This window comes from Pinus tabuliformis, chromosome 3_2 (assembly GCF_031772625.1).
Source record: "Pinus tabuliformis cultivar Carrire ecotype Pingquan chromosome 3_2, CPIR1, whole genome shotgun sequence".
NCBI lineage: Eukaryota > Viridiplantae > Streptophyta > Pinopsida > Pinales > Pinaceae > Pinus > Pinus tabuliformis.
The window spans coordinates 506002531-506026006 of record NC_142302.1 but is presented as its reverse complement, the minus strand read 5'-3'; the positions used below and the strand labels follow the sequence as shown (position 1 = coordinate 506026006).

Sequence of the window (23476 nt, the reverse complement as noted above, 5' to 3'; positions counted from 1 at the left end):
CCTTGAAAATTTGGAGTATGAATTACTTACCACCCATTTAATAATGGGTGTTCTGCTCCAGAAATTCATATGACACCTTACAAATGTAGTTTGTTGGGTTAACATGAACCTTGAAGGATCTACATGAAACAAACAGCAAGCATGTAGCTGCTTGTACTTGATAACAATCTTTCTAAAATTCCTCAAAACGTTATCCAATCATAAATATTCTTGATGTTTGAACCTAAAATAATTTCACACGTGTCCCTCTTGAAATTTCCAAATTCATAACCTAGGTTAGGTGACATTTTTCAAACATGACACTGTGAGATAAGGCCATTTATAGAAGAAAATTGAAAAGAACTCACCATGTTAACATGCATAATCCGTTGCTACTATCTCCTTTTCCCATGCTTTCCAACACCTCATCTATGAACGAAAATGACTTGTATTTTGAGTTAAAGATATTTCGAATGCATGAAGATATGAAAGCAAATTCAAACCGAGAAAAAATTTAAACTGAATGACATGGGAGAAGATCAGTTATTTCCCATGGCACTTACTTTTTCTCTTGCTAGGGCGATTGTTAGGACACTATATAATGCATGGACATTTGCCAACGTAAAGATGAAGTAGTGGAGCTGGTTCATGCCACTGAGGGAGACCAGAGGATACTTAACCTTGAATCAAGAGGGAATGAATAATTATCAAACTATCATAAATATATTGAATCATATCAAATGGACTAACACGATCTAAGTAACATCTAATAGCATTGGGAAATTCGAATATGCAACATAGAGTTTGGTGTCCAACGCAGAACAATGATCGATAGCAGGAGCCATTGATTCTTCCTTTTGACATGGAAGCATACTATAAGCCATTCCTTTCGGTATACAAATCTTAGAAATGGGCTTCTCTCCAATGGTCAGTAGAAACGAGATGAATCCCATAAGCATCAGTTCTACAATCCAAAAAATTTACTTGGATGCTTGAACACTATTATCAAATCAATCAAAACTAAGTAAAACTTCATTTACTTGATTTTCTTAACAATTAGTTAAACTTGTGTGTAAAATGTTCCATAATTAGCTTACACTAGCTTTCATTTCCTTGATCATCTCTTGAGTTCCTGTCACACCTCACAACGGAACTAAGCTAATGGGAAGGCGTAGTTGAGAGCTATTGTTGGGCAACTTTTGGAAAGGACCAACTAAGAGAGATTCATTGGGCACTTTTCAAGACATGTGATTTGCATTACTATTATGCAGCTCGTGATCTAATAGAGTAGATATGTGCAAACCTCTATACAGTGCAGCTAAGCCTATTTCTGTGTTGGTTGTATACAGGGTAAATCTGAGAGAAATGTCGTAGGAATCGTTGTATTTGAAAATGAAAGATTTGAGCTGTAGAAAATGATATAGGGTAAATCTGAGAGAAATGTCTCAAGAATCGCAGCATTTGAAAATGAAAGATTTGAGTTGTAGAAAGTAATATAGAGTAAATTTGAACCAAGTGGAGCTTATATCCCAGTAGATGACGTTTTTGAAATTATTATGTAATAATGTTATTAGTTAGGTTTGGAGTTACTCGCCTAGATAACTTCCTTCCCACCTAGTTTGAGAGTTATGATCGCGAGAGGTCTGAGTTCTATCTGCAAACTGTCCGAGCTCGATGGAAAATGGGAGGGAGTTCATGCGCGCAGTTTTGCAGAAATTTGAATATCATCCATCAACTCAGAATTGCCCATAGTGTCACGGTGAGATGTGACCAAGGTTTATGAGGACATCCAGATCCAGATCTGTCAGATGATCCCATCGCAATTAATGTGAAAGGGTGGTGGAGGCTGGCAAAGTTGGTGAAGGGTGGCAGAGGGTGGAGGAATTGTCAATTGTTGGAGCCGGACATTTCTCCTTGTGGGAACATAAACCGGGCAATTCCTCTGCCTTGTTAGACTACTCCATACTTTTATCACCTTCCCAAAACAAATTGTACCATAAATGTTCATCCTACACATTGATGTGATCTATGTACTATTCGTTAATTAATAGAGGCAATGGGCACATTAATAGAGGCAAGGGAAATAACATGTTCAATTTGATAGACAATCAAATTGAACATAAATAAATTAAATTATTTTTTAAAAATCATATATTTCAATGTGTAATGTTATACTATAGAATTTTTTGCAAATTATTTTGGTCAAACCCAAACTAATATGGGTTTGACGAAAAACCCATTTTAATATCCACTCCCTTGCGGTAGGGATAATAAGAGCTACTAATGTTTCCTATTCTTTTACTTATGTTTTATATAATAATTATTGTTAAACTATATTATTATTACACCTTTGTGTAAAGATTATTAGTTTGAAACCTCTTAAATTTTACCAATAAAAAACATTGGAATTGTCTAGGAAGACTAATAAGAGTTACTAATATTTATTATTCTTTTACTTATGTTATATAAAATAATTATTGTTAAATTATATTATTATTATGTCTTTGTGTAAAGATTATTAGTTTGAAACCTCTTAAATTTTACTAATAAAAAACATTGGAATCGTTTGCGGAGGAATTGCCTCGACCCAGATTCGAGGCAAAACAATTTCAAAAAATCTTGTAGTAAGACAATTTGAATCATGATTTTGATGGTGGAAATGGATTCAACAGCATCAAAAACCTTTGAGGCACCCAAAATATTGAATTTTGACAGCGGTAACTTGGATTTAGAAAAATTCCTACCAGATTTTATTAAAATATGTTCGGAATTTGCATGATTTTCAGGGCATAAAAATGGTCTAGTTAGACTAAGGATTTATTTTCTTCCACCCCTAACATCATATACTAAAATATACAATATATTTGTGAAAGGAGTTGCCTTTAGTGCGACTTTTTGGACTTTCCGGTGTCGAAATCCGGCGGAAAATATTGAGGTGAAATCTTGATTTGTGTTATTTAAACTAGTTTTTTGATTTCATATATGGATTCAACACCCTCAAAAACCCCTAAGGCACTTACATTGTGTAGGGGTTACCCATCAAACCTGTGATTTCAATAAGATGTATGTATACGATGTATACGAGCACTGTATATATACGATATATATGCTCAACTCTTCCTCGGTAGAATAAGGTTCTGTCGACTACTAGAATGCACTGAATTAGGCTTTTATGTTAGGGATTATACAAGAGCACTATAAGATTGTGTGAGCTTGACAATCTCCGCAGCTGAAGTGCTTGGCTTTTGAGAGAGAATGGTGGTTTATGATCTATGCATTGAGAGGAAGACATCGAGTGGAAGGCATCCATCGGTGGTTGTTGGTGCCCATAACAGAAATTCCCACCATTCTACCAGTAATGAAGACCATGACGAGTTTTGCCAGTAACAAAAGGATGAAGACCATGATGAGTAACTAGCGGATGACAAGTGGAGAGCAGAAATATGGCCCTAACATTCTATGCACAGATGTGAGATAGATATTAAAAATCTAGATTCATTCAAAAGAAGGCCAATCGGCCTAATTAAAATAGAAAACAATAAAAATACAAAGATTTAAAATTTTAAAATGTTATAGTTTATTAATTTTAAAGTGTAATTAAATGCATTATTAAATTTTGTAAATTAACATTATTTATATTGCAGCATAGAAATAATTATTAATAGTTTACATTTCTTTTATAGTTTATGGATATAGTCTTATGAAAATCTTATTATTACATCTGGGTATAGAGGTCTTATAATAAATTTCTATTATACCTTGGTCTGTGAATATGAGAAATTTTATATTTATTAGTATTACAAACATTTATTATTTTGATTAAAATTCAGTCATTAATAGTGTAAAATCTATCATGTGATTAAGTTGGCACAAAAGCTAAGGGACCTCTACCCCTTAAAAATATAATGTAAAAATAAAAATATATCTCTCACATACCATTAATAAATCTTTTTAAATTACATGTGTTTTTAAGTAATTATTTTAAACTATATATGTAATTTTAAATAATATATTTTTACTAGAGTATATTAATAATTACCATTTTTATAAATAGCAATATAAAATGATTATACTCATTAGCAATATTTTTATCACCTTCCCAAAACAAATTGTATCATAAATGCCTAACCGGCACATTAATAGAGGCAAAGGGCAATAACATGTTCAATTTGATAGTCAATCAAATTGAACATAAATAAATTAAATTATATTAAAAAAAATCATATATTTCAATGTGTAATGTTATATTATAGAATTTTTTGCAAATATTTTTTGTCAAACCCAAACTAATACGAGTTTGACGAAAAAACCATTCCAATATCCACTCCCTTGCGGGGATAATAAAACTACTAATATTTCCTATTCTTTTACTTATGTTATATAAAACAATTCTTGTTAAAGTATATTATTATTACACCTTTGTGTAAAGATTATTAGTTTGAAACCTCTTAAATTTTACTAATAAAAGACATTGGAGTCGTCTATGGAGTCTAATAAGAGTTACTAATATTTCCTATTCTTTTACTTATGTTATATAAAATAATTATTGTTAAAGCATATTATTATTACACCTTTGTATAAAGATTATTAGTTTGAAACTTCTTAAATTTTACTAATAAAAAGCATTGGAATCGCTTAGGGAGGCAACGAAGAATTGTGATCAAAACTGGTCGGATTTGGGGCAAAACAATTTCAATTTTTTTTATAGTAAGAGTGTTTGAATCATGTTTTTTATGGTGGAAATAGATTCAGCACCATAAAAAGCTTCTAAAAAGACCAAAATACTAAATTTTGACAACAGTAGCTTAGAGTTAAAAAAATTCGAGGCAAAAAAAAGGTCTAGTTAGACTAAGGATTTACTTTCTTCCGCCCATATAAACAGACACTTTGTCTAACGTCATATGCTAAAATATACAACATATGTGGGGTTTAACGGTAAGTTTCGTTGGGTGAAACCCACAAGATGAGGGTTCAAATCTCATTGAGTATATATATGCCCTGTTGTGTCTTGGCTAGAAGAGTAGGTGACCCCATAGCCGACGCCTCGCCTCTTGTTGAGGCATAAGTCTGTTCAGGATGCCTCTTGTTGAGGCATAAGTCTATTTAGGATGCCTCTTGTTGAGGCATAAGTCTGTTCAGGATGCCTCTTGTTGAGGCATAAGTCTGTTCAGGATAACTCGTTGAGGCATAAGTCTGTTCAGGATAACTCTCACTAGTTACCCGACACCTCGCCTCTTGTTGAGGCATAAGTTGAGGCATAAGTCTGTTCAGGATGCCTCTTGTTGAGGCATAAGTCTATTCAGAATGCCTCTTGTTGAGGCATAAGTCTGTTCAGGATGCCTCTTGTTGAGGCATAAGTCTATTCAGGATGCCTCTTGTTGAGGCATAAGTCTGTTCAGGATAACTCGTTGAGGCATAAGTCTGTTCAGGATAACTCTCGCTAGTTACCCGACGCCTCGCCTCTTGTTGAGGCCTCGTTGAGGCATAAGTTGAGGCATAAGTCTGTTCAGGATAACTGTCACCAATTACTCTACGCCTCGCCTCTTGTTGAGGCATAAGTCTATTCAGGATGCCTCTTGTTGAGGCATAAGTCTGTTCAGGATAACTCGTTGAGGCATAAGTCTGTTCAGGATAACTCTCACTAGTTACCCGACACCTCGCCTCTTGTTGAGGGCTCGTTGAGGCATAAGTTGAGGCATAAGTCTGTTCAGAATAACTGTCACCAATTACCCTACGCCTCTCCTCTTGTTGAGGCATAAGTCTGTTCAGGATAACTCGTTGAAGCATAAGTCTGTTCAAGATAACTCTCACCAGTTACCGATTATCCTAGATTTAAAAAAAACCATGTGAACGCCCACTGCCCACTGCCCACTTAACTTTCCAACATTACTAAAATCTCTCCCTCCATCATAAAGTTTGACGGATATATAGATATTGATGTGAATTGCTCCATGCAACGCACTTAACGTTGCAAGGCTCAGCATCAACGTATGCTCTCTCTGTCACTTTGGTATGCAAAGCTCACACATATTTATTCAATTCTATGTACTCCCATTTACCCGCATCACCTCCCCTCCACTATGCGATATTCCTGAATAATTTTTCTAATGAATAAAGTTCGCCGATGATAATGGTAAGTGGGCAACTTTTACCCATCAGACAGTTTGAATAGATTCCAAACAAAATAGTAATTTTGAACCGTGTTCATGTTAAATATGGGGATGGCGGGGTCAAAACCCCTAGCATGCATTACGTCGATATTAAAGCCTAAAAGCTCGGCAACAATCGGGTCTGTGCATCGCTAAGTGAGATTAATCACAGGCTCAGTTTAGTTTGAACTTTGGATTTACATGTGAGGGACACCTACCAAATATAGTAATAATAAAAGTTCGCACCAGAAGGATTGGAATATGGAAACCGCCATTACTAGTTGCAATGTGAATTGGACAAATAGAGAAAAAATATTACTTTGTCCACTCATTTGAATCATGCAATCCCCATAATCATGACAAAGTAGTTGAGTTTAGACTTATTCCATATCACCAATGGTGACTTTGAACAACTGCGATTGTTGGAAATCTATTTTATGTAAGTGTTTGTTGTACAGTGCTCTCGATCACATGGTAACACTTTCGGATAGTCAATTGAGTTGAGCAGGTACCAACATCAATTCCACCACTTCTCCGTATGTTACTCTAACAACTCCAAATTTATGATATAAGAAGGGGCAAGGTGTTCAGGCAGATCCGTGGACACGAGTTTGGTCATGTCTTGCGTAGTAGATTACCACGCAAGACTCCTCACTGCAGTTATAATCTATAGGAATTAGCCTAGTTCTGCTATTAGTTTTGCCTATGACACCGTCAACACAGTATTCTCTTGCCTAATAGCAGAATCGATTCAGTAGGGATTATAGACAATTGACATATATAGGATCGTCGCGGAATACCATTGCTGTAATGTGCAGACTGCTACATCGCCGGCCCTTTTCTTTAACAAAAATGGCTGGCTATCGAAGTGTATTGGCATTGCTTGTTCTGCTTTGGATCTGTTGCATTGGATCTAATGCGGCCAACCTCTCCAAAACTCTAGATAAATTGACAGCTGCTGCCCTCGGACAGCCTGAGGTGTTATCTGAGGCCAAATGCAACCAACAAACGAGGCTAACGAAACATATGCAACCGGCCGAATTGGTTGCTGAAACAGTCGAAAGGTAATGAGTATCGATCTACAATAATAATTCATAAATCATAATTCAAATTTCATAGTGGATGATACGTAATTTTTTCATACCTGTAGGGCAAATAATGGCAATGCTAATATGTTTAAAGCAAGCTTTGTTATTAAAAGTTAGGTTAATATCTATCTCAGAGATGTCTAATAATAATGTATTATCTGTTTTGTCTTTTAATCTATTTGATACTGTTCAAATAGGATTTCGTTAAACTTCCACATATGTTATTTTAAATATATATGGAATTTTGTTCTCAGCCTATATATCATTGTCTTGCTATGCTAGCCAAAAAAATATCAAAATGTAAGTCGTTTAATCTAATGGTGAAAATGAATTTCTACTTGCTGACGTTTGTGTTCCGCATGGATGAGTAGATTTAGTCCATAGGAAGTATTGAATTGAATCTTCGAGTGACGCAGCTCAATTTCCTGCAATGCCATTCTATAGACCATGGTTAAAGCATATGTCAGCGTAGAAAGATTTTAACCTCTTTTCTAAACAAGGAGATGAAAGTAATAAAACGATTCTCCATCTGCCGGCTGCCTGTAGACCACCGATTTCTTTTGATCTAATTTCTCCGTGAGCATAAAGCAACTGTAGATTTGAGTACCAAAGTCAAGCATTGCTTTTGTAGCTAGGCCTCCGTTGTAGCTACTCCACAGGTACATCCACCACTTAGTTAAGGATGGCCAAGTTTTTTACAATCATCTGCCTCGTGGAGCACCGGGCTTCAATTGAGGGAATTATACATTCACACCACGGCTGTAGAGACCTTGTATATAATTCCACGTGGTCAGTGGAGCAACTTAAATGTCTCCCCACCCTCGCTGTAGTCTACCTTGTCTCCAAGCAATTATATAATGTATTTCGAGATTTCACGTTGTTCTGGGCTTAATTCATGCAATGCACTATAGCAGGGGCATTAAGATTCAATTTACTGAATGTATTGCAGGAGTTTTAACAGTTCGAAAAGGCAGCTAAGCTACTTGTCTTGCGGAACGGGGAACCCCATCGATGACTGCTGGCGCTGCGATCCAGATTGGCAAAACAATCGTAAGAGGCTTGCAGACTGCGCCATTGGGTTCGGCAGGAATGCCATTGGAGGGCAGAATGGGAGATTCTATGTGGTCACGGATCCAAATGACTACGATGCAGTCAATCCCCGGCCGGGCACCCTTCGCCATGCTGTTATTCAAACGGAGCCTCTGTGGATCATTTTTCAGAGAGACATGGTCATCCAGCTCAAAGAACAGCTTTTCATGAATAGTTACAAGACAATCGATGGCAGAGGAGCCAATGTCCACATTGCCAACGGTGCCTGCATATCAGTAGAGCACGTGACCAACATTATCATTCACGGGATTCACATCCATGACTGCAAACCTGCGGGAAACGCCAATGTGAGGGACTCCCCGGGACATTACGGGTGGAGAACGATAAGTGATGGAGATGGAATTACCATCCTTGGAGCAAGCAATATCTGGGTAGACCATTGCTCGTTATCAAGCTGCACAGATGGGCTCATCGATGTCACCCGAGGGTCGACTGCAGTAACAATTTCAAACAACTTTATGACGCACCACGATAAGGTTTGAATCTCAAATCCGGTTTTATGATCTGAAAGTTTCAATCATTCCTATTTTTGTCCAGTTCATCTATTTGCAATATTAAATATTGCAGGTCATGCTGCTGGGACACAGCGACGACTATACACAGGACGTTAACATGCAAGTAACAGTTGCCTTCAACCACTTTGGGGAAGGCCTCGTGCAACGCATGCCCAGGTATACGAAACTATCAATCCATTGGCGTTCCATGTACTAACAATCAAGAAAACATTAGGCTTCAGAAGTTTATCGGTAAAAAAAGTTTAGCGCTATAATGCAGATGCCGACATGGCAACTTTCACGTGGTAAACAACGATTACACCCAATGGGGTATGTATGCGATTGGTGGAAGTGCGAACCCAACAATTAACAGCCAAGGAAATCGATTCCTCGCGCCCGCCGATCCCTCTTCCAAGGAGGTAAACGTTGCTTCCTCAATTCATTTTATAGTTTCGACATTAACAGAAAGAGTAGATGGAATTGTTCAATATGAATGAATGAACAGGTGACGAAGCGTGAGGACACACCAGAGAGCGTATGGAGACAGTGGAATTGGAGATCAGATGGAGACCTGATGTTGAACGGGGCGTTCTTTGTTCCGTCGGGCGCGGGCGCATCGTCGTCGACTTATACAGCGAAGCCGTCGTCTCTTGTCGCCTCCATCACAGCGAATGCCGGCGTTCTGACATGCCGGAAAGGATCCCCATGCTGACTTCAACAACACGAAGTCCACGGGAACCTTGAATTTCCTTTCCTCTGTCAAATAAATAACCTAGTTCTATGTTTTCCTTCGCGTAATAGCATTCACTATTCACTGAGTACTTCGCATTGAGCAGTGTTAATTTGAGGCAGTTCTTCTGCCCTCCAACCTGGGCATGCATACACCCTCCTACACACTGCGCTCTATGGAGATTGATGGGCAGGTGCAGAAACGTTGTTGATTGTTGCCTTTTACAATCTCCCTTGCGTAGTATTAATATGTATCTAGTTTGCATCCGCTAATATATATGGAGAGGCAGTTGTGCTTATTTTATTTCAACTTGGTTTGGGTTTTAGTTCTATATCCCAGTCGCTTTATGCATTTACGCTTGATCTTCATGTCTATACCCCTTTTTTTCATTTGAACCTAAATTTATGACGCCAAGATTGAAAATGTTATGTTTGAGCTACACCACTCGTAGAGAATAAAAATAAGAAAATGCTTTTGGAGAGAACTAAATAAAATTGAAAGCTACTTACGCTTGATCTTCATGTCTATACCCCTTTTATTCATTTGAACCTAAATTTATGACGCCAAGATTGAAAATGTTATGTTTGAGCTACACCACACGTAGAGAATAAAAATAAGAAAATGGTTTTGGAGAGAACTAAATAAAATTGAAAGATACTTATATAAATTAAATGCCTAATAAGTTCTTTAACTATTATTTTATGATAAATATCAATATATATATATATTTATTTAAATCGTAATATTAATAATTATAAAATAAATTAATATATGAGTTAAATATATATATTTTAAAAAATATAATAATATTCTTCATCATGGAAGTTCACCTTTTTTTAGAAATACTTAACTTGTAAACAACTTTTCTTATAACAATTGTTCAATATCATGACTTATCAATACCACCTGAGTAATATGATTTTTTTTAAATAATTTATTTGAGATAAATTAATTTAGAAAAGGTATAGCTAATTTGGAGATAAATCTTAACTTGCCCATGGGTCTTCGGATTGATGGTGAATGGATACATTGTTAAGGCACTATTTGTGGTAGGTCACTTCTTCAAATCCTAAGTGGCTTACTTAAAAAAGCCTAACTCTTTATTTATCACTAGTACATAAAGGGGCTTTTTAAGACAATTTGTGAGAAAATTGTCTTAATTTGAGACAAAAAAGAAATTTGTAGATTGCCTCTATAAAGACAATACAGAATACAAGTATTAATGTCTCTTAAGAGACTTCATTTTTGTCTCACAAGAGACTATAGCTATAGTTAAAATCATATTTCTTTACAAAGACACTTCATTTTTGTCTCTCAAGGGACTATAGCTACGGTTAAAGACAATATAGAATACAAGTATTAATGTCCCTTAAGAGACTTCATTTTTGTCTTACAAGAGACTATAGCTACTGTTAAAAACATATTGTCTTTACAGAGACATTCAAGAGACTATAGCTACAGTTAAAAACATATTGTCTTTACAAAGACAATATGTCTTTAATCCCAATTATTGTCTCTCTATAGACAATAAAATATTCTCTTTAGAAACAAAATATAGAATGTGAATGTTATTGTTTCTTTAGTCATTAATTCATGTTAGCGCACGATGGAATCAAATCACCAACCTCCTGCATGCAAGGAAGGTGACCTTCCATTGAGCTAACATCCTTTAAAGAAATGTGTTAAGTCATCCAACACATGTTTTCTTTGATGGTTTAATACACTTTCTGAGGTTCCACTCTTCTTGTGGTCATCCGGATCATAACAACACCAATATATATACATTTACAAAGAAATACATGCGTTGATGAAAACCAACGACATGGAATGCATTTTCATCACGACCATAAAAAATATTGGCAGTGATGCAATGAAATTTAAAATATTAACTTACAATATATAATCAAGATAGCCATATGAAATGTCTTTTTCTTTTTTCCATCTTGCTTCATCATGAAACCTTGTACGACATTCAACACTAGAACACTCTCCCTTCACAAAGTCCTCATCTTTGGAGAATGGAATTGGAGAAACATGATCAACATTTTGAGACAAGCCCTCCACCATAAACGGAGTAAGGTCAGCTGAAGAGAACTTTGTAGTAGATGGATCTAGCACAGTGAGTGTCAGAATATCATCCCATCTTGCCACCTACATATAAAATATCAAACATTACAATAAGAAGAAAGACTAGTGAAAATATCTCTAGCACAAGATACCATGAACTTCTTGCACAAAGGAAACACTAAGACTAAACCACAATAGTAAGAGTGTCATATCTCCATATATATTATAAATCAAATTTATTTCTCAAAGAAAAAAATTGAAATACATTCTCACGAAAATTATATATTTAGAGAATGGTCTTCACGATTAATCACATTGTAAGGATTGGGTCGACGTTTCGAACCAACTAATGTGGTTCATCCTCAGGACAAGGTGAGAAATCAATCGATCTAAGAGAATAAATAGCATGGATGCATCATTGTTCAGTGTTAGCCGTTCAGAATTAGTCGTTGGTGAAATAAAATTATCTAGTTAAAAACTAGCTGTTATGTAATAAATAATTATTTATTATCGAAATAGTCACAATTTATTAATTAAATAATAATATAATCTAATAAAATAATATTAAAAGCAAGGGTTGACCTAGTCAATGAGAATTAGGAAGAAAACTAGCCGTTGAATAGTAATGTTATGTAAAAAACTAGCCGTTATAATAAATAATTAATTTATATAATGAAAATATTAGGTAAAAACTAGTTGTTATGTAATGAATTAGATGTAATAAATCAGTTGGTGATAATATTACAAATAATTAATATATCAATTCAAATAAAAATATTCAAGAATAATTCATAATATTAATAGTTAGAAACTAGTGGTTATAATAAATAATTAATATATATAATAATAAAATTAGGTAAAAACTAGTTGTTATGTAAGGAATAAGTTGTTATGTAATAAATTAGTGGTGATAATATTACAATTAGTTAATATATCAATAATAATATTCAAGAATAATTAATAGTATTAATATTCACTTCAAAATAATAATATTCAAGAATAATTTATAATATAAATAGTTAGAGAATAGTGGTTATGATATAAATCGGTTACTAATATTATTAATTCATATAATAATATTAGGTTGTGATAAATTAATAATCATATTTTTTTAAGTACAATTAGTGGTGATAATATTACAATTAATTAATATATCAATTTAAAAAATAATATTCAAGAATAATTTATAATAATAATACTTAGAGACTAGTGGTTATGATATAAATTGGTTGCTAATATTATTAATTCATATAATAATATTAGGTTGTAATTAATAATCAAATTTTAAAATACAATGAGCTAGACTAGTTATTTACAAAAAAAAAATAAAAAAAAAATCTTAAAGAATATTTGGAAAAAACTTATATTTCATTTAGATATATTATATAACATAAATTTGATCAAAACCACACTAAGGGTTATAAGAGGAAAGCTCAGCTCATTGAAAGGAAGAAAGCAAAGAAGAAAAAACCAACAGTAGGAGGAGAGAAAAAAGAAAACACCTGGAACCAAGAAAGGTAAGGGGGAGGAGAGAGCAGAAGAGTTAAGAGGTGAGAGCTGGAATCCAGCTTTTACTTAATTTCCAACCATCATCCCTATTAAGGTTTTTGGCATGCCTCTCAATCTCAATCGCTTCCCTGAGCTTCATGTGGTGGAAATGACCAATTTTAGCAATGACCTTAGATTCTTCAATGCAGACATGGTGCTTTGATTTCTCAACATGTTCTGTAAGGGCTGATGTGCGGGAGCGATTGTGTTTGATATCAACCGCATGCTCACTGATCCTCTACTTAATAGATCTTCCAGTTTCTCCAATGTAGGGGATACCACAAGAGCAGGGAATGAGGTAGACCCCTTTTGAGTCCTTTGGGTCAATAGGGTCCTTAACCGACCTAAGAGAATTTTTAATGGTATTGAGAGGTTTGAAGGAGGAAGAGACATTAGTCTTCTTAAGAATATGGGCAATCCTATCAGTGGTTCCTTGGATATATGGGAGATAAACCTTAGAGATAGGATCAGAAAGGGCGGGTTTAACCCTTGGTTCTTTGCTAGCTCTGTGAAAGGCCTTGAGGCTATGGGATCTGCTATACCCATTATTTTCAAAAACCTCAAGAAGATGAGATTTCTCGTTATCGAGATGGTTATCATCAGAGATTCTTAGAGCATGGCTAGCGAGAGTGATGAGAACCCCAAATTTCTGAGCAGGAAAATGAAGAGAATTTGCATGGAGGTACTGTTCCGTGTGAGTCTTCTTTCGAAAAACCTGGTGACAGGCGGAACCACCCTCCCTCCTAGAATGGAGGATGTCAAGAAAGGGAATGTGACCATTCTCCTCAACTTCCATGGTGAATTTAATGGAATCTGATTGAGAATTTAGGTGCTTGGGAAACAAATCAAGTTTCTCTTGTCCATGAGGCCAAATGACACAAGTTTCATCGACGACCCTCTTCCATTTTTCAGGACAGAATTTGGTAGAGGCAAGGGCCTTGGTCTCAAAATATTCCATAAACAAGTTATCGACAATGGGGGAGAGAGGGGATCCCATTGCAACACCACAGATTTGTTCATAGAATTCACCCTGGAAACTAAAGAAAGTAGAGGTGAGGCAAAGGCCAACTAACTTGGGAGTGTCCATGTACATAGTAGAAAACTCTTTTGATGCTTGGATAGTGGAAACAAACAATAATAGAAAACATTTATGTACAATAAAGAAGTCTCCACTGAAAGTAGGACCCATCTCAGTTTAAAAGACACAAGGTGTTGAGAGTTAGCCTTTTCATTAAAGAGATAAGTGATACCCAACAATCGTTCTTTTATCTTCAAGTATGGTTGTTACTACAGATAATCTTGTTTACTAGGTTAGAATTGTCAATGCTTTCAATGGCAATGGAAACATGAAAACAAAATGAAAATAGTGCAAAAAAATGCACTAGAAAGGGGTCATGCAAAATGACAAAAACCATGGAATTATACAAAGATTGTTTATCATCCCCGAAATTTTGGAATTAGACAAATCCAAATGGGTTGTCCCTTCAACTAAATAGGCAAGTCAATGCAAAAAGGGTACTACACCATGTCCATAAGCTAAGCCCTTGGTTCAAAGACATAGATATTTTCAAACCACCTCCATTTTCCCTCCAAATATCATTAAAGAATGGAAAATAAGCATTGTGTCAAAAATGTTGTCATTGTATCACTTATATAGTAAGTTATCAGTAACTAACACAATGAAAACTTCTTTATAGATTGTAAAATTGTACCACTTAAATATAGGGGGCCCATGCAACTCCCAGATGGAAGAACTTATTATGTGGTTTGAAGACTTATGAATACCATAGCCATTAGGAAAATAAAAGAAATGGACCATGCACTGAGAATAATGCCACTAGATCAACGGAGTGCCAACTAAAAGGATGTTGAGATTCTTTTAAAGCCCACAATAGTAATGCAAACTCTATGCATTGTAGATACCAAAGTAGCCAAAAAACTTCCCATCTACGCTGAACAATTGAGAATCACATAGAAACTATGGAAATAAGGTAATGGGCCATGCAATAAAAATAATACCAACTGATCAAAGGAATTTCAAGTAGAGCATATCCACATTCTTGCATAACCCACAAAAAAAAGAGGAAAAGAATAAGCAAGATGAGTAACGATAGGACAAATAGATGGAATGCTCCCACAAATTATGAGCCTGACCACAACTATAGACTAAGTCATAAAGATGAGAAAAATAAACCCCTCTTAGCCATGGATACTTTGCACCTAGTAAAGGAATTTATAGTGTTTTATTTGATCTATCCTTCTTTCTGAAAAAAATTGATTCAATCATCCTTTCTGGAAAATTTGAAAGATAAGGGAATTGATAATGTTGATATGCATTAAGTGACCTATATTATAAAATGATTGTACTTGTATATTTTCCTACATGATAAAATTATTTCTACAATTAAGAAAATGATCAGAGGAATTGTGAGATTAAACACCACAACCCTAACAGGCCTTCCTAAAAACCTAGGTAGAAAGATGCAAAATACATCTAACAATATTATTGTAAAAATGTAATTGTTATTAATTATTGTAACAAATGAGAGAGATTGAAAATATAAGTTGTAGTTGAAAACAATAGCTCAATTATGAGCATGTAAATATTAGCGTCATTATTTATGAGTCAAATAAATAGAACTTACAACAGTAGAACATAGGTTTGGAGAATATTAGAGTAATCTTGATACAAGGTCCACCACTTTTGGAGGTGTGCGTTTGTGAAATAACTAAAAAAGATAACGTATGAGCAAATGGCCATCAAACAATTTTGAGAGAGGCATGTCCTAAAGGATAGAAAAGGTAATAGAACCAACATGTGTACAAATAAAGTTTTCTAAGCATTAATTATAGCTAACAATAGTTTCTAATATAGAAAAATGAATAATCTAAAATGAATGCTTATAATGGAATTAAGTAAAACTCCTCAATACCTTATTCCATGGATGTGCTTTAATTTGAGGGAATTTAAATTCTATATAATTAAGATTCATGCACTTAATATCCATTCGATTTGGAGTCACCAAAACCTATAGCACTGGAATATACTGAGTAAAATATATAAAAATAACAATATCCAAATGAAAACCATTCTACATAATTAATTGCAGACATTGATGATCTCCACCAATAGGTCAACACCACTTTTTCAAGGAAATAGGGGTTGTCAATGATAATAACAAGATAATAAGAAAAAATTATCCAAGATGTCAATATTCAAGCAAGATTACATCTTGTAGAGATACAACTTACACATATTGAAGAACAAAGGATGAGGAAAATTCCTAGAGCTTCCACAAAGATGCATACCTAGTATGAGTAGAAGTAAAAAATGCCATGTAAAGTGAGCATATTGAAAATGGATACCAAAAGTATAAAGGAAAGAACTTATATATTGTAACAAAGTATTTTAAAAGAAGCAACACACTTGATTCAATAACCGAGACATAAAAATGATGAAGCAATCTAACACTTATGAGAAATTCAAACACCATGTAAATGAAAATTTCATGGAATGTGAGTACTAAATAGATTTTGAAGTTCTCCAATCAAAAAATTATCATAAGGATATGCGGTGCAAGAAAGACAAACAAGATAGCACCATAAAACTGCAACGATAATGGTCATAAAGATATCATAATCGCACTTAAACAACATCTATATCATCTGTTTAAGGTTTAACAACAAATTGAACCTAACAAGAGAGAAAAAATAATAATTAAATCATTTCACTATTAGAGACAATTATTCTTCAGTACTTGTAGAATTAAAACATTTCATTTATTTGTATCAAAGCCCTTCTAAAGAAGTCCATGTACAAAAAATAAGGAACATTGAACACCTAAAAGCACACAAATTACAGACTACCCTAATTTTATTTCCACCACAAACTACTCAATACGCCAAATATACCACTCATGTGATTAATTTAAATAAAATATTATTGCTAACTACAAAAATTGTTAAAGTATGGGGACAAACTTTAAGCTCTTAAGGTAAATGCTAGCGACAATGGGAAACATTAACACCAAATGTGGGATAGGTAATGTATAACTTTGATGGAGCCTCCAAATGAAACCAAGGACTTGCTACTCTAAGAGAGGTATTCAGAAACCATGAGGGTAAAATAATAGGTATCATATTCCAATTCCTAGGCCAAAAGAGAAATCAAGCAGAATTTCTAGCACAAATTTGTGGGATTAAAGAAAGCATATGATTTCCCTTCAAACATATTATATTCAAAGGCAATTAAAAACGCTAACTATCTAAGTGGGAAGAACTGTAAGCCATCTTTGGAAATTAGGAGCAACCTGTCACAAATAAGGAAATCCAAAGACCTACTAGTTCATCTACGTCAAAGGAGCAACCAATCAAGTTGTTGATTTGGTAATTAGCTTGCATTATCTTGGCAAGAGAGTGAAATAGAGAATTTTAAACCTCGATCAGTCATGCAACAATAAGGTTCACAATAAGGACTAAGGAGAAGGTTATTTAGACCTTAGGCACTATGGAAACATCATTCTTTAGACCATGTCCTAAGTACATTATGAACGTAGATCATGGTGGACAAAGAACCATTTTTAGAGCCCTACCAACCCATCATCTATTTTATTTTCTCCTATAGAGTTAATTTCCAACATTCCAAGAAAGGTGATGATGCTACTCATATTTTGATTGATTGTATGTCTTCTTTGTATAAACTCATTGGGTGTCACTACAATTGAATATAGAAACTTTGCTAACAATCCAATGTGGGATATCTTCCACTATTTCTCTCATTCTTCTATTCACGGAGAAGGAAGGCTTCATGAAGCACACTTTGGTTGGCACAGGAATGAAAATCAAGTGTTTCTTAAGAAAAATGAAATAGTAAAGAAGAAAATTTCATAGATTTGATTAGGACATCACTCTTTTCCTTACCAGAACAGAGAAAGGAGAAGAGGGCATTTAACATAGCTCAAGGTAAAGTTCTCCCCGATCTATGTTATGACTATTTCATATCTAGCTATTTGAGTGGCCAGACAAATCAGTAAGGTTGGCCTCACATTCGCCCCTCCTATTTCAACCATTATTCCCCCTTTAGGGCAGGAGCAACTATTATTCTCTCATTACTCATTAGGGTAGGAGCCTTGTCTAAGTAGAGAACAAGGGTAAGCAGATCCAAGAGTTGGGCATTGCCTTTCAAACCAGGAGGATAAACTAGAAAAGGGAGTATAGCATTTATCTCATCACAACAGGGAATCTGAAAAGTATCAAAAACAACTTGCCTAATAACTATTTTCCAATGTAACAGAGCACAAAATGATCTTGTGAGTACAACGAGAAACCAAATCCACACAACATTCCAGCATAGGCCTCATCTTTCTTGAGATCCCTCATCAAAATTTACCCATAATTCTGCCAAATTTTTGATATCATTTTTACCACGGGGAACAACATGTTACAATAATTGAGGGTAGTCAGAGGACTATGACACCATCGCATAGTTGGTAATCGAACATCTAGAGTAAAGATAATGCCGCAAAGGAACATTGACCGTAGTCACCATCGAATTCTAGTACTGGAATGTGTTCTAGGCATAATTTCGTACATATAAATATCGTGCGAACTTGGAATAAGATGTCGAGCATAATATTGAAGGTGCAAGTTTATTGGTTGAACTGTTAGAGAGTAAATGTCATAGTAAATCACGCTCATAAACATACATTACAATAGCAAAATTTCCTTGCAAACCGATGCTCAACCTTGCTCATCGCACATTGAACATCATGGCGAAATAAGACTCAAGGGCTCTTGACCAATCAAAATATAAATAAATATAATTCAAAAAAAAATGTTTTTGTTTTCTAATGTTTGTTTTAGAAATCGTTTCTTTAATTTTTATCAACGAGCAATTAATTGAAGGGCCAACGTAAATCAATTACTTTATATCCTACAAGCAACCAGGTTAATAAGAGTAAATAGTATTCACTATTGTTTTAGTTGTGTGATATGGAATAATGAATGCTAATATAGCTTTTTGTAAAGTCTATTAATTTAAAACCTCATAAATTTAACTAATAAAAAATAGTCACTTTTTTCTATCACTCAAAAATATAAACTTTTTCTAACACCTTAACTAAAATATAAAACTGGAACATAGGGAACTCCTACTACTAGCCTAGATCCATTTTAAATCTAGATCTACCAAGCTCTAGAAGGGGTCAAATCTCTTTTCACTCTAAAAGAGATTTTCATATCAAGAGATTTGACCCCTCTCAAACCTTGGTAGATCTAGATTTAAGATGGATCTAGGCTAGTTTAATTTTTCCACTTTAAATACGCTACATTCCACACATTTACCATGGGTCAATACTATATATTCTCAATAACATGAATTTTTTTATTTTTTTATAAAATTTACTTTATTTTATTTTATTTTTAACTAATTAAAATGTTTACATTATATTACATTAATCTTTTAATTTAATTTAAATTTTATTTTTATGTAATTTTACTTAATCAAAATATTAAACATTACATTATAACATCTCTACTAAACTAAATTAAATTTGAACTCAAAAACATCCCAAAACCCAATCTTATTTACCAACACAAATAAAAAAACACTAACAATTCAATAATTATGGGGCTCGCAAAATTGGCACCTCTTGGCCCACTTAACTTTTCACGATAATTAAATCTCTCCGACTATGATAGCGTGTGAAGTACGGTTATATCGGCATTGATGTAGATTAGCTCGTGCAGCGCATTCAACGTAACGTAGCAACGCTCAGAATCAACGTAATTATCCACTAAGAAAAACTCGCATGTTTATTCAATTTTATCCACTCCCATTTTCAAAATATGCTCCGCTCTCTCCGTCACCTCCACTAAGAAAAGTTTACACATATTTATTCAATTTTATGCACTCCCATTTATCGGCATCACGTCCAATATGCAACATTACTGAATAATCTTTCTAATGAATAAAATGCGCCGATGATAATGGTAAGTGGGCGACTTTTACCTATCAGACATTTTGATTAGATTCATAACAAGATACTAATTTTGAACTGAGTTCATATTGGCATTGCCGGGTCAAAACCCTTAGAATGCGTTACTTTGATATTAATGCCTAAAATCACGGCAACAGTCAGGTCTGTGCATCGCGGAAGGAGATTAATTACACGCTCAGTTTACTTATGCGTTTAATTTTCAAGAGATTTATTGAAATTATAAATTTGATGAATGAATTTTTCACCATAAATTTTTTTAGAGATTATTGTTGAGGGTGTTACATTTATATATGTAATCAAAAAATCAATTTAAACAGCATAAATCAAAATTTTACTACCAATTTTTTCACCAAATTTAAACCAAAAATCTATCAAAAACTCCAAAAAAACAAATCACACTCCTATTCCCAAAAAATCACAATTAACGACTCTTCTCCCTTTAATGTGAGGCAGAACCACAAAATATCACAATTAACTACTCTACTCCCTTTCATGTGAGGCAGAACCACAAAGTATATTAATAATTAATGTTCGCTTCGGAAGGATGGAATATGGAAACTGAAATGACACTTTGACTACTCTACTCCAATTTACATGTGAGCCACAATCGCAAAATATAATAATAATTAATGTTCGCTTCACACTACTACATGCATGGCGTTTTAAGACAATATTTGAGTCAATTGTCTTAACTTAAGACAAAAAGAAATTCAAATATTGTCTTAAATATTGTCTCTAAGCGGGTGTCTCAAAATATAATGTCTCAAAAATTTGTCTCTATAAAGACAATATAGAACACATATTATTATTATTGTCTCTATAAAGACAATTTGATTTGTCTCTCTAGAGACAATTTCATTTGTCTCTCTAGAGACAACTTCATTTGTGTCTCTTTAGAGACAATTACATTTTTGTCTTTTTAGAGACAATTTCATAATTCAAACTATTGTCTCTCTAGAGACAATATAAAAAATTATTTAAAAAAAATAAAAAATCATTTTGAATGTTTGCTAGCCCGTATCGTTCTCACCTGGAACAGATTCGTAAGATAATAAACATGAATCTTCCACACAATATATACATATAATTTCAGTTCTCCATTAATGATCTTTAAAGGGGAAGTATAAAACAAGGGTGAGAATATTTGCAAATCTATTCCAAACATTAAAATTAAGGTTAGAGTTGGGACTTACATTTATAATACATTTTTGCAATTTCCAAAGACTTAAATTTTAGGAAACAAAGAATGTGTGCTAAAAAAAAAAAATTAAATTAGAATTTAAAAATAGTATGCTAAATTTGAACTTAGGTTGATTATAAATTTTAACAAGAAACAAGGTTATCAGTTAATTTTGATCTATAACGATTAAATACAAAGCAATTGTTAAAATTAACCGAAGAAAAGATCTTTATTACAGGAATATGCTTTTATATAATGATCAACATACTTACCCAATGACTATTCGCAATATGACCGTATAAAGCCTATCGTGGAAATAGGAGTTTATGCCAAATTGCCACTGCAATCATCAATGTGATCCTATTGTTAACTGTGCAGATTCAAAGTCTCTGCTGATATTATAATTTATTATAATTAAAAATAAAAGTGGCTTACGCATGTCCACGAAAAGAAAGCAAGCTGGAAAGCATTCTGCAGGAACCATCAAGCCTTTATGTCATTGTCATAAATATAATAGACACAATTAAGGAAATAAAATTTACAACGCAATTATTTCAATACCTGGAACAGAGTGAAATTGATCAAGAATATAATAAGTTCAGGGTGATCGAACCAAAACAACTTATCGGTTGGCTGAACCACTGGAATTCCTTTAACTACAGAATGTCTCCCTTGAATTGCTAAGGCCATCTCTAATATTATAAGTTTCAGCTTCACTCCAACTATCAAAACTATCTGCACAAGTAATGCAGCAATAAACACGCAGAAGTCAATAGTTGACAACTTTTCTATATCATTAACTTATATCATTAGTAATTCTACTTCCGAACATTTACATGGACTTACAACTAAGGGAACGAAGGAGAACCAAAAGTATGAATGCCAGTCTGCTCACCCAGTAATGCAGCCAGTGAAAGAGACAACGTCAGATTCGCTAGTAACAGAAACAAAACTAAACATTGGAGTAAGACAGAGAGTTGTGAAGTCTTACTATGCAAGTGGATAAGCAAAAAGCCCATGGAAAAAGTCCACAGGGGAACACTGCAGATAATGCAATAACTGTTGTGGTGTTAGGTAAAAAGCAAGGGGAGGTTTCCCAGAGAAACAAAACAAAAGGAGGACTAAGAAGCATTGCAGGAAGAAAATCAATTATTATTTCTAGAGACCAAAGTTTTTACGCACAAAAAGTTAATAGAACATGATTCCAATCACCCTCTTGAAGCCGTCATCCAATGATCTCTTCAAATATTTATGAAAATCAAACTTCTTTTTATTTGCAGAGAGATGGGCCTATACAGTACCAAGGAAGAAAATTCACAAGGCAAATCAGATAAATCACATGAATGAAATGGTTGTTTACATAACCAAGTTGAAATCTAAACGAAGGTTTCAAGTTATGGAGGCATACAATGATGAAGCCATGCTGCAAGGTTAGGTAATCAACTTTCCTTATTGACCGAAACAATTGTCTGAAGAAGCAAACCTGCAATGAATGTTAATATTACATGTAAAATGGATTCAAGCAAGATAAATCCCTTGAAAATTTGGAGTATGAATTACTTACCACCCATTTAATAATGGGTGTTCTGCTCCAGAAATTCATATGACACCTTACAAATGTAGTTTGTTGGGTTAACATGAACCTTGAAGGATCTACATGAAACAAACAGCAAGCATGTAGCTGCTTGTACTTGATAACAATCTTTCTAAAATTCCTCAAAACGTTATCCAATCATAAATATTCTTGATGTTTGAACCTAAAATAATTTCACACGTGTCCCTTTTGAAATTTCCAAATTCATAACCTAGGTTAGGTGACATTTTTCAAACATGACACTGTGAGATAAGGCCATTTATAGAAGAAAATTGAAAAGAACTCACCATGTTAACATGCATAATCCGTTGCTACTATCTCCTTTTCCCATGCTTTCCAACACCTCATCTATGAACGAAAATGACTTGTATTTTGAGTTAAAGATATTTCGAATGCATGAAGATATGAAAGCAAATTCAAACCGAGAAAAAATTTAAACTGAATGACATGGGAGAAGATCAGTTATTTCCCATGGCACTTACTTTTTCTCTTGCTAGGGCGATTGTTAGGACACTATATAATGCATGGACATTTGCCAA

The 23476-nt window shown here is 34.2% G+C and overlaps 1 protein-coding gene across 1 annotated transcript; it reads left to right on the top strand.

Annotated features, from left to right (window-relative positions):
• The first annotated feature begins 6863 nt into the window (after positions 1–6863).
• Positions 6864–9815, top strand: LOC149181528 (putative pectate lyase 5). Its single transcript, XM_089418343.1, has 5 exons — positions 6864–7192; positions 8166–8802; positions 8894–8997; positions 9101–9239; positions 9326–9815. The coding sequence occupies exons 1-5, from the start codon at positions 6939–6941 to the stop codon at positions 9530–9532; spliced, it is 1341 nt and encodes a 446-aa protein (XP_089274469.1). The 5' UTR covers positions 6864–6938; the 3' UTR covers positions 9533–9815.
• The last annotated feature ends 13661 nt before the right edge of the window (positions 9816–23476 follow it).